At 36.5% G+C, this 12,986-nt stretch overlaps 1 protein-coding gene across 3 annotated transcripts in view; it reads left to right on the top strand.

Annotated features, from left to right (window-relative positions):
• Positions 1-10,808, top strand: part of PTBP3 (polypyrimidine tract binding protein 3) — a 115,823-nt gene extending 105,015 nt beyond the window's left edge. For all 3 annotated transcript variants that reach the window (XM_077769872.1, XM_077769871.1, XM_077769873.1), the window contains 4 exons: positions 9-101; positions 1,194-1,410; positions 5,101-5,178; positions 5,320-10,808. In XM_077769872.1, coding sequence (XP_077625998.1) covers positions 9-101; positions 1,194-1,410; positions 5,101-5,178; positions 5,320-5,452 — 521 coding nt within the window. In that variant the 3' untranslated portion in view covers positions 5,453-10,808. The remainder of the gene's footprint in view (positions 1-8; positions 102-1,193; positions 1,411-5,100; positions 5,179-5,319) is intronic.
• Positions 10,809-12,986: the final 2,178 nt, after the last annotated feature.

Raw genomic sequence — 12,986 nt, 5'->3', positions numbered from 1 at the left:
TCCATTAGGAGTATATGGTGATGTACATCGAGTGAAGATTATGTTTAATAAGAAAGAGAATGCTTTGGTTCAGATGGCAGATGCAAGTCAAGCTCAGCTAGGTACAGTGATTAATAGTAGTAATGATAGCCTGCTTCTCTGGTAGGTGAATTTGGCTATAAAATAAACCTCTGGGTGGTAGGAATATCATTTTACTGAAGGGTACCTCCTTATGCAAATGTCTTCATTATTATTTGGGCCTACTTCTAGTTTAAGATTCAAAAATAGGGGTGCCTGGGTGGCACAGTGGGTTAGGCATCCAACTCTTGATTTCAACTAAAGTCGTGATCTGTCTCACAGTTGAGAGATCGAGCCCCACATCAGGCTCTGTGCTGGGCATAGAGCCTGCTTGGAATTCTCTCTGCCTCTCTCTGCTCCTCCCTCCATTCAGGTGCAAGCTCTGTTTCAAAAAAAAAAAAAAAAAGATAAATAGTTATTGCTCTTTGAAGTCTGAAGTTCATTTATCTACTTGAATGTATGGTTGATGTTTGGAGCTTTATAAACTCTAGTTTTTTCCCATTAAGTATAAACTAATAAATGTGACTTTTTTGGTTTCATTTAATTTTATTTATTTATTTGTTTTTCTTCCAAATTAAGTTTTCTGGAACTGTTTCATGGGTTAAATGTTTGGGCAGACTTCATCATAATGGTGTAAGAAAGTAGAATCCCATGGCCTTTATTGTTCATAGTTATAGTGGCTTTAAAAATATTACTACTCAGTTTTTTTATTTAAAAAAATGTGTTGCCAGGGGTACCTGGCTGGCTCAGTCAGTAGAGCATGCAACTCTTGATCTCAGAGTTGTGAGTTCAAGTCTCACTTTGGGCATGGAGCCTGCTTTAAGAAAAAAAAAAAAGCATTGCTTGAGATTAAAATACTTTATTCAATAACCATTTCCTGAGCCCTTGTTCTGTGCACTATGAAACTTTCTAGCACTCTACTAGTTATTTTTTGTTTAACTTCTTCTCTTTCATTACAGTAAAGTCATTTAATACATTTCTGTATGTAAGAGTTTTTGGATTTAAAACCATTATAACTCAGAACTGGCAATATAATTTTAAATGACTAAAGAAAAGAATTTATGATAATTTAGACAAATTTTACAACAACTTTATCTTAATACCCAAACTTTTCTTATTTTCTTCCTATGCACCAGCCATGAACCACCTGAGTGGGCAGAGACTTTATGGAAAAGTGCTTCGCGCTACACTGTCCAAACATCAGGCAGTTCAACTTCCTCGAGAGGGACAAGAAGACCAAGGTCTGACTAAGGATTTTAGCAATAGTCCTTTGCATCGCTTTAAAAAACCTGGCTCTAAAAACTTCCAGAATATTTTTCCACCATCAGCCACTCTGCATCTTTCCAACATCCCGTATGTACCCAATTAATTATTATTCATTTAGATGATTAATAATATTGTACAGTATATGGTTTGGGAGAGGTAGAAATTCTGAAATTATTCTAATGTAGCAGTTGTCCATGTCACCAATTTCTTATGAGATTACTTATTTACCATCATGTCTTAAAGTTATATCTCTAGTCTTAACACCAAAAGTGAAAGCAACAGTTTCTTTTCAAATAGAGAATTAGTGGGGCGCCTGGTGGCTCAGTCAGTTGGGCGTCCAACTTCGGCTACAGTTCGAGTGTTTGAGCCCTGCGTTGGGCTCTGTGCTGACAGCAAGCTCAGTCTGGAGCCTGTTTCAGATTCTGTGTCTCCTTCTCGCTCTGACCGTCCCCTGGTCATTCTCGTGCGCTCTCTCTCGCTCTCTCAGAAATAAATAAAAAACATTAAAAAAAAAAAAAAAAGATGTCCCAAATAGAGAATTAGCAACTAGTTACCTTTCAGTTATAAAAAGGCATAAAAATAAGTTTATGCAGAAATATTCCATTGGTACATACTTGTTCATCCCTTTGTACAGAAGTAGAGAATTAACGAACATAGCAAAATCAAACAATTTATGTGTCTAAGAATATGGTAAAAATGAATTTTCTAATCTTTATCTACAAGTTGCAAAGCCGTATATATGTTAATTACTCTGGGGCACATGGGTGGCCGAATCAGTTAAGCGTCGGACTCTTGCTTTTGACTCAGGTCATGAAGTCAGGATTTGTGAGTTTGAGTCCAGCACCAGGCCCCACAATGACTCCATGGAGCCTGTTTGGGACTCTCTCTCCGTCTCTCTGCCCACCCTCCCCACTTGTGTGTGTGCCCATTCTCTCTCTCTCTCTCTCTCCATATAAATAAATAAACCTTTTAAAAGATGTTTAGGGGTGCCTGGGTGACTCAGTCATCTGAGCATCCAAGTTCAGCTCAGGTCGTGATCTCACAGTTTGTGAATTCAGGTCCTGCATCAGGCTCACTGCTATCATCACAGAGCCCACTTTTGCTCCTCAGATCCTGTGTCCCCGTCTCTATCCCTTCTCTGCTTGTGTGCTCTTTCTCTCAAAAGTAAAATAAATAATTTTAAAAACGTTTATAAAAACTAAAAATTATCATGACTACATTTTAACCAGTGTTTTAATAGACTTGTTCTTTAGTCATCTTTTTTTTTTTTTTTTAAGTTTAATTTATTTTTGAGACAGAGACAGTGTTGAGTGGGGAAGGAGCAGAGAGCGAGGGAGAGAGAGAATCCCAAACAGACTCTGCACTCCCAGCACATATGAAGATGGCAGTTGTATATAACTTAATCTAATACATGCAGACAGAATAAACATTGGAAATGGTGGGGTTGTATGTGTCCATGTCTGTGGAAATTTAAAGACTTGAGGGAATGAGGAAGGGTAAAAAAGTCTAGAACATTATTGAGAATGAGAATGGGGATGACTGGGAATACAAAGTAATCACTCAAAATAATGTTGAATGCTCAGTCTGCCAGCTAGTCTCTTATCTAGGGGCTGGTCTCAGGTTGCAACCTACATAAGATACATAGGCAGAAGAGAGAGAGGATGTTAGTATTTTTTATATATACATATATAATTTAATTTTTTAATGTTTTATTTATTTTTGAGAGAGAGACCGCGTGAGCGGGGGAGGGTCAGAGAGAGAAGGAGACACAGAATCTGAAGACAGGCTTCAGGCTCTGAGCTGTCAGCACAGAGCCCGACGTAGGGTTCCAACCCTCGAACTGCAAGATCATGACCTGAGCCGAAGTCGGACGCTTGACCGACTGAGCCACCCAGGCGCCCCGATGTTAGTATTTTTTGAACCATCTACCGAGTTCTCGGCACTGTGCTGGCAATTTACATTTGTTACCTCATTTATCTCCATATAATAACCTTTTTTAAAATAAAAAAATGTTTATTTATTTTTGATAGTACACCTGAGAGCAGGTGAGAGGCAGAGAGGGGGCCAGAGGATCCAAAGCAGACTCTGCACTAACAGAAGAAAGCCTGATGCAGGGTTTGAACTCACAAATCAGGAGAACATGACCTGAGCCAGTCAGACACTTAATTGACTGAGCCACCCAGGTGTCCCTATTTTAACCATTTTTGAATGTGCCATTTAGTGTACATTCACATTAAGTACATTCAGATTGTACAACCATCACCTCTGCCCATCTGCAGATTCTTGTCATTATCCCAAATTGAAGCTTTGTACCCATTAAACAGTAATTCCCCATTTTCCTCTACTTTCCAGTCCTTGATAACCACTATTCTTCTATTAATTCATTTATAAAAAACCATTGAATTAAAGTCATTGGTTTCATTTTATCAGTGAAACTCTCTCAAGTTAAGCACCTTATGCAAAGTCACATACCAAATGAATGAGAAATAGAGTGTGAACTCCAATCTGTCTCCATGCAGAGCCAGTCATTGTCCTCCTGCACCATCATCACTGGCAGTTGTGACATGAGATACAGTGTTCTTAAGACATTAGGGCAGTTAAATCATCTCATAAGAAATTAGGGAATACGACAAGTGCTATCTTAGAATACTTTAGTCAGTTGACTCTCATGTGATAGGCCACTGTATTAGTTATCTACTGCTGAATAACAGATCACCCCAAAACTTAACAAAGTAGTAAATGTTTATTATCTAATACTGTTACTGTGATTCAGGAATCAGAGTGGCTTAGCTGATTAGTTTTGACTTAGAGTGTCTCAATAACGTGAAGGTTTAACTGGGGCTAGAGGATCCACTTCCAAAGTGGCTCATCTAACGTATGTGCCTAGTTGTTGACAGGCAGCCTCAGTTCCTTGCCACAAAGGACTTCTCCATATGGGTGTTTGAGCGTCCTTCTGAAATAGTGGTTGGTTTCTTCCAGAGCTAATGATTCAAGGGAGGGCAGGGTGGGAATTGCAATGCCTCTCAGCCTTAGAAGTCTAACATGTCAGCATACCTGGGTGGCTCAGTCAGTTAAACGTCGTGACTTCGGCTCAGAGCATGATTTTGCAGTCAGTGAATTTGAGTCCNCTTAGACCCTGACTCCCACATACATGTATTCAGAATTACCCTAAAAGCCATTGAAATGTAGACATCTGGTCAAGAGCCAACAAGTCAGAATTGGGAAGTAACTTTGGAAATCCTACTAACGTCAATTACTGAAGTCAGTGGTATGGGTAATTATCCCTTTAAAAGAAATATAGATTTTCTTGTTCTTTAAATACCGACCTATATTTTTTTTAGTTTTTTTTTTTTTTTTAAATGTTTATTTATTTTCAAAAGACAGAGACAGAGCACAAGCAGGGGAGGGGCAGAGAGAGAGGGAGACATAGAATCTGAAACAGGCTCCAGGCTCTGGGCTGTCAGCACAGAGTCTGATGCAGGGCTTAAACCCACAAACCATGATACCGTGACCTGAGCTAAAGTCAGATGCTTAACTGAGCCACCCAGTTGCCCCAGTACCTGCCCATATTTTATGCAAAAGATTTGAGACAAAATTACATTGTTTGAGAACATGTCTATGTGTCAGTCTTGAACATCTTTCAGGGCAGTTCCAAATCATGGCTTTATTGTCTTAAAAATGTGAGATACTTTGGAGATTTGACAGTTGAAAGTTAATCTTTGGTTCGTTAGAGAATTGGGGCTAAGTTAGTTGACACTCTCTGTGATATTTCCACAGCCCTTCTGTTACAGTGGATGATCTGAAGAACCTTTTCACAGAAGCTGGATGTTCAGTGAAGGCTTTTAAATTCTTTCAGTAAGTCCATGCTTTCAAGAAATACATTATTTTATGTGGTGTGCAGAATTTAAAGGTAGCTCAATGAAGTCATCTAGATTTGGGGGGATTTGTGGGTAACATTAATGTACATACTTTTTATACTTCTTCCGTGATTTTCAGGAAAGATCGCAAAATGGCACTCATTCAGTTGGGATCTGTGGAAGAAGCAATCCAGGCCCTCATTGAGCTTCATAACCATGACCTTGGAGAAAATCACCACCTCAGAGTTTCCTTCTCAAAATCTACAATCTGATTTTTCTGTGAATTTTTCTCCTAAGACTGGACCATAATTTCAGTAAAACCTTCAGACATAGACTGAAGCAGCTCAAGACCAATTCTGCCTCTTTCACAAAAATAACTCTGAGTTTGATATCCAAGTATATTCAGAAAATCAAGGGACATTCTTTTTTTCCATTTTTCTCCCTTGTCAGTATGTGATCAAAGGCTCGTTTTTCCTTTGTACCTTCGTGTCTATGAATATAACCTTCAGGAAAAAAAATCAGGAAAAGAATTTTTTGAATAATTTAATTCCCTGTATTAAATCGGATTTCAAGAGGACAGACTTTATTTTAGTTTGGGTCCAGATCAGCCTTATACAACATTTCTAAACTCCTTTGTACTTTGGAAAAATTTAAACAAACAGACTTTTTAAATTACTTACAACGAAGTTTTTAACTTTATGATTCAGAAGTTCGACCCCTATAGGAAATTATGTTCACTTCTAAATTTTATCAGTTGTTAGGCATATATTGATAGGTATTATACATAAACAAATTGGGTTGTATTGGAAGAAAATTTATAAACTTGCACATTTTCTTTTAGTAGTTTCTTTTTTTCACTGTAAGACACTCCTTTGAAGAATACATATCTTTAATTTTTTAAGACTGGAGAAATGAAGTGTCTCAGTTGTCCCCAAGGAAATTAAATGGAATCCAGGATCTGTTAAGGTGTCATAAGAAATACTAATTTTATTAGGAAAAGTCATGGTTTAAATTTCAAAATGATACTATTTGCTGAGTAATATGATCTTGGAAAATTTAAAAAGAAAAATAATCCTACTTATAAACTACTTTTTTATAATTGTTTTCAGAAAAAAGTTTACAGTCTTAAGGAAAATATTCAGGTCTATCATATGGTTTGACAGATTTTTTAAAAGTTATTTTTGGTAAGGTCTTCTTTTAGAAAAAAATTAATCTCAAGGGTTTTTTGTACCACTATAATCTCTAATACTTATTCAGAATTACTGTGTATTTACTTAATTTCTTATTATGTGCCTTATTATGTGCTTATGATACAATAGGTTAGAATTTTATCTAAGTATCTTGAAAGCTATATTGTGGGCTTGGTGAGCGTTTTGTTTTTTCTTTCCCTGTTTTGGTAAGGATTTTAAAGTTTTTTCATTGCAATTTAAGTGGTTTTCAATAAGTAATAGTTTTTATTCAAATTTTTGGTGCTTTGGTGCAGACATGGGGTAGGAAAGGGTGAATGGTTTGGGGAATAACTCAGTGCACACCTGTAGGCCTCTTCACTTTGTGACCAGTGGTGGTCATTGCCAGTTATAGCATACCAGTTTGAGACTATAAAATGCAATTTCAGTTTCTGAATCTTGTCTAACCTTTATCACCCAGTAGAATTTGTCTCAGGTTTACTTGGATTTTCTCAGTACAGTGGGATGCTTTTCTTTGTTAATGTAACTTTATTACTGAGTGTCCACCTTATATGGAATATGAGAAGGTAGGTCCTTTCTCATACTCTGTCCTTTTCTCTTTTGGTTGAGTGTAAGAATACATTTTAATGTTGCTTCAGTGATTCTGTAATGTAAAATTATTTCTTTTTAAGGAGAAACTTTGCATTCATTCATTATTTTTTCAATGCTTGATCAGATTTTTTTTAAAAGCAGAAATTGTCACAGGGGTCATTTTTGTCCATCCCTTTTACACTTTTAAGATTCTCAGAGTAGCTCATCTCACCTTTAAAAAGAATATCTCAGTCTCTTTACTATATTGCAGCCATTAATTTGAATGTTGGAAGATTTTTACAAAAGAAATTTTATAGAAAATTAGAGACTACAGAAGATACTATAGGTTATAAAAAGCAGAATTTACTTAACACTGAGAAGCAGGTACCTGGTAGAATAGGAAGGAGGACACTAAATTGAGATTCATTTCAAATGAGTCTGTTTTAGCATTGGCTGAATGGATAGTAATAATCAGTTATATAGGTTTGGTTTTGTTTTGTTTCACTTACAAAATGTGTTTTTACCAAAACACTGGGTAAGATGGGGGAGGGAAAAACACTTTTTTAAAAGAAACCTCCCCAAATTTGCTTCTTTATTTCTTCCATACAGGCACTGTTGTAATTTTCAGTGTCACATTTATTGGATTATTTTGTTTGCTTTGAGTTAGAAATTACTGTGTAAGTTTAATTCATGATTCTCATAACATTTAGTGTCAGTGTAGCAGAATGGAAATCAAAATAGTGTTGAATGTAATTTTGAAGTAGGGAATGGCCTTTAAATCTGAGAGAACATTTGAACCTTTTTCAGGGATGTGTGTGTATGCCTGTGTTTGGTGTGGTGTGGTGTGGTGTGTCTGCGTGGTGTGTGTATGTGTAGGTAAGTATGTATACATATACATGCACTCTCCAAATGTACATACATATACACATTACATACATTTTAATTTATTGACAAAGTCAAATTAAGATTTGGAAAAGTGAGATATTCTTGTCTAAACTAGTATGTTTGAAATCTTCAATTTGTGTCTGAAATTAGCTGTAGTGCATGGATATTGTCCATATTGGGTTATTTACTGTTTGAATCATAGAGGTCTATAGTATTTGTGTTGGCATTGTTTCTGTAGAAAGATTTAAAAATATCAGGGTAGTGGAAAAACTAGATCTTCGTACTTTTATTTTGGCATACATTTATTCAGTATCTTCTAAACAATGTTTATTTTCACTGTTGAGCTGTCCATATTATCCTATTTCTATTGTCCTATTATCTATTTCTAAGTTTATTTCCTTTATTTTAAGAAGTATTGTCTTACCACTTTTGGAGGTGTCTTGACTTGTACACAGAGTATATATATTCAGGTCTTCAGAAAATAGCAGTACATGTTCAGCAATAGCAATGTAAGCCAAAAAGTTTGAGATTTAAATAACTTGCATAGCAGTAAAATGTGTTTTTTGTGAGATACAAATAGAAAAATGACCCAGTATCTCAGTATCTTAATCAATAGCTTACTGGAGAGTATCAGAATTCCCCAATAGATCCAATAGAATGCCATATAGTCTTTAAGACTAAATATTACAATGTTATTTTTAGTAATGTTTCTGATTCTGTTAAAAGTTGCAGATCTTGGGGCGCCTGGGTGGCTTAGTCAGTTAAGCGTCTGACTTTCGCTTAGGTCATGATCTCCCGGTTCGTGGGTTCGAGCCCCGCGTCGGTCTCTGTGCTGACTGCCAGCTCAGAGCCTGGAGCCTGTTTCAGAGTCTGTGACTCCCTCTCTCTCCGACCCTCCCCTGCTCACGCTGTCTCTCTCTCTCTCTCTCCTAGAAATAAATAAAACCTTAAAAAAAAATTTAAAAGTTGCAGATCTCACAATTTTTAGAGACATAATTTTGCCTGCCTAATTCCTTAAGGGAGCAGTGTCTTCTTTGGCTCCGCCTACGATGGTGATCATTGGTTCTACTTCAGATGATAAAGAGATAACTCTCATAAATGTCATTAGGCAGTTGAATTTATATAGTGAATATGTTTCATGTAATTTCTGTTCCCACTAAATACTTTTGGACAAAAGATGACAAACTCAAAAGTATGTGTTTTTCCCCCAGTGAGTCACTTAAAAACCCTAAGTTTGCCAAACTATCAATCTATCTCTTAGAAAACCTGATGTGTACTGCTATTTTTAAACCAAAAAGACAGCATGACTATGCGTAAAAGCATTTTTCTTAGCCTTTCCTTTGTCTTGATCAGTTGTTAACAAGAATAAAACTGCCAGACTTAAAATATTCTACTATTGTGCTAAAAAAAAAATGCAATTTAGATTGCACAAAAGTTTTCCTTTAAAGAAAATAGAACTCAGCTGTCCTTCAGAAGAGCTGTGTTGTTATCTAAAAACTATTTGCAGTCTTTTTTCACAGCAAATTCTAACAGTTAGTTGTGAATGGTTTAAAAAGTAGAAAATTGCTAAAATATTAGTGGGGGGTTTTATAGAGGGAAGAAAACCAAACAGGACCAAAGTTTATGTGCCTTCTTCAGTAGTCTTAATTGACCTTTTCTTCCTATTTGAGACTAAGGTAGTATCAGTATTCTGGTTTTCAGGAAATATGTACTATAAAGTTTTAAAAGAATGTTATCTCACAGACTATTCATACAAGCAAAGAATTTTAACTGTAGAAATGAGGTTTCAGCTACACTTTTGCCTTTCTCACATAATATTCATTGTATAGCATTGTGCAGGTCCAAGAATGAGCTGCTCTAAATCTTTGTGGTAGTCATTTTAGTTTTTGTAACCTGAGGCATATGTTCCAGAAAACAGGGATATTTGTCTGGTCCAGTGACCTTGGTGATAATAGTCATGATTGAAAGCTGCTTATAGCAAGCTTAAGTCAGCACTGTAAACAGATTTTGTTTTTGTTGTGTTATTTTCAGTTTTTGAATCTCTGTAGTAGTTGTATTAACAGATATTTAAATAGTTATTTTGGATGTCATTTAAAAAACAAAACATACTCTGGCCTTTTCCCCCCTTACCATTGTTACCTAGATCTTTAAAAAAAAAAATTCATCCCACATCCAGAAAGTACTAATTATAAATTGCTGACCAAGCAAAGTTTTGCATCAAAATGTCACCTCATTGCTCTGACCAAAGACTTAACTGTTCTGGTTTTAACTCCTCTCATTAAGCATTTTTTCCCAAGCTCCTTTCTGCAAGAAGACCCAGTGCAAAGCGGCCTTTACTTTCTATTTCCTATTGGTGAATAGACTACTTAGAGAAAATGGGAGTATAAATGTGAGCAGAATGGATTAGGATGTTAGGGTTTGATGGGCATTTTCAGTACTGTATTTAAGAAAAAAAAAAATAGCACAGCTAGGAGCCTCTGACATTGTCTTGTGTTTTATGTGGTCTGTTCATAAAATTCCCTTTTTCAGTTGATAAGAATGTTCATCTAACAGAAGAAAATGCTGTAAATATTTGTAACAACTTTTTTTTAACCAGGCCAAAAAAGGAAAAAAAAAAAGGTTTTTGGGAACAAGTTAACATATAAAGTGGTTTTATATAAAACATCAATTGTCTTGTATATTTTGATAAGCAGCAGTACCAGCTTTCATTTGTAACACAGTTTGTGGCATTGGAAGAAGAGGATTCTGTGATTGTTTAAGTGAATTATGTTATAAATGCAAAGAGAAGATAAAATATTAAAAAGCATATTTTCTAAATGCGTAGTGCATGGTTAATTCAAGTTTCTGTACACTACAGTATATTCCATTTTCATTCGGTTTGTATATTTGCTGACTATTACTTGATATCTCTAATCTCTTTTCCTAACGAGTATAGCATTGTAGCATGCCTTTTAATAAATGTCATGACATCTGTACTCTCTTAAAATTTTTCTGTGTTCTTGTGTCTGTACTTTGGGTTTCTTCTTGTCTTACTTGTAATTCCAATGATGTCATATTTTCTTTTCTTTTTCATAGCCATCCATCTAAACTTGTCATAGTTAGGGATAATAGCAAGCACATATTCATACAAGTTTAAAAGCTGATAAAACCCTAAGTATGCTAACCACCTCTCTTTAAATTAAGGAATGGTTTTTAATTTTGAGGAACATAGTGCTTTTCTAATCGTCCTACATGCAACTTCTATGGCCCTCTCCCTTTAGTACAAGCACATTGGCACACTTGGCATGAGTTCTCTTTCTCTCTCTCTCCTCTCTCCCTTTCTCCACCTTTTTGTGTATCTAACACATACACTCTTCATGTCAATGCGATTACCAAACAAGAATTAGAACACTTCTTCCAGTTCAGCTTTTGGCTTCCCTGTGGAATTAGTATACATATTTGAAACATGAGGTGTCGTTCCAGACCAAATTTGTGTTCCTTTTAGTTAAAAGGTAATGCAGTTACAGCTGCCTATATATTGCTTTTCCTTAGACAAAAGTTGTATTTCTGTGCTCTTTAAAGAGCTATTGGATTGTAGGAGTTTAATCTTTGACTAAGGATCTTTTGGAAGTGGCAGTTTTAATGGAATAGAAAATTAGGTAACCACTATTGATCACTGCTGGCTAACCTGTAAAATCTATTGTATCCATAAATGTAATTACTTTTTTTTCCAGCATCACAGACATTTTTATCAGCAAAAGATAAAATAACCCTATGGCCAAGTGAGGTTTTAAATTTCCTTTTCTGTGAAATGTTCATTTACATAGTAGAGAGCTTATAACCATCCCTGAGTCATGCAGTTTGGAAATAAATGGATCTAAGAGACCACCTAGTTCAATCTCCACTTTTTAAATATCAGCAGGGCAGAGAAGGAAGTGACTAGCCCAAGGCCACATGACAGCTAAATGCAGAATCTGGACTAGAACCTAGGACTCCTTGGTATTACCCAGTACTCAAGTGTTGCCCCAGGGATTCTGTCCTGCCAACTGTTACGAGGATTGTGATCTTGAAGGTCTGTATGCAGAATTGAGGTACTTATATACTCTTCTGGAAACTACCAAAACCAATTTGAAAGCATTGCATAGTGGTGGAGATGTTTCTGCTGAAAAGTAAAAAATGCCTACCTACTTTTGAAAAGTTTAAGCTGAAAATGTAGTTACAAGTTGCAAATTTGAGAACTCTTAAAAATACAGTGGCTGTTTGTATTACTTTGCTAGGACAGACATAACAAAGTACCCCAGACTAGGTGGCTTAAACAACAGAAATTAATTCTCTTAACAATTCTAGAGACTGAAGTTTCAGATCAAGATGTCAGCAGGGTTGATTTCTCCTGAGACCTCTTTCCTTGGCTTATAGATGCCCATTCTCTCCCCATGCCTTGACATGGTCTTTCCTCTCTTGTATAAATGAGGAATGTCTGTGAACCAAACAGTCTTAAACTCTTGCCTTCAATAACAAGCCCCTAGAATGGATCCTGAGACCTCTATAGGTGATTCTAGTCCGAATACATCTGACTAAAACTTTCCTATAGCTAATTATTAATATGTAGGAACACATACACTACAATAATTATCTATTCTTCACTTTTTAAATTTTTTAAAAATTTATTTTAAGAGAGAGAGCATGAGCAGGGAAGGGGGCAATGAGAGAGAATCCCAAGCAAGCTCCACACTGTCAGTGCAGAGCCCGAGGCAGGGCTCAAACCCATGAACTGTGAGATGATGACCTAAGCTGAAACTAAGAGTCGGACACTTAACTGACTGAGCCACCCGGGTGCCCCTCTACTCTTCACTTTTAGAAATGAGCAGTGACCATTTCTAAGATAAACCAATACCAGAAGGACAGTTGAACAAACTGTGTCAGATTTTTTTTTTTATGTTTTTTATTTATTTCTAGGAGAGAGAGAGAGAGACAGCGTGAGCAGGGGAGGGTCAGAGAGAGAGGGAGTCACAGACTGAAACAGGCTCCAGGCTCTAAGCTGGCAGTCAGCACAGAGCCCGACGCGGGGCTCGAACCCACGAACCGCGAGATCATGACCTAAGCGAAAGTCGGACGCTTAACCGACTAAGCCACCCAGGCGCCCCAAACTGTGTCAGATTTTTATGACCAACATTTGTTGATTGAA

Source organism: Crocuta crocuta, unplaced genomic scaffold, assembly GCF_008692635.1.
Source record: "Crocuta crocuta isolate KB4526 unplaced genomic scaffold, BGI_CrCroc_1.0 scaffold95, whole genome shotgun sequence".
Taxonomy (NCBI): domain Eukaryota; kingdom Metazoa; phylum Chordata; class Mammalia; order Carnivora; family Hyaenidae; genus Crocuta; species Crocuta crocuta.
The sequence above is the reverse complement of the archived record's forward strand: the minus strand, read 5'-3'. Positions and strand labels throughout refer to the sequence as shown.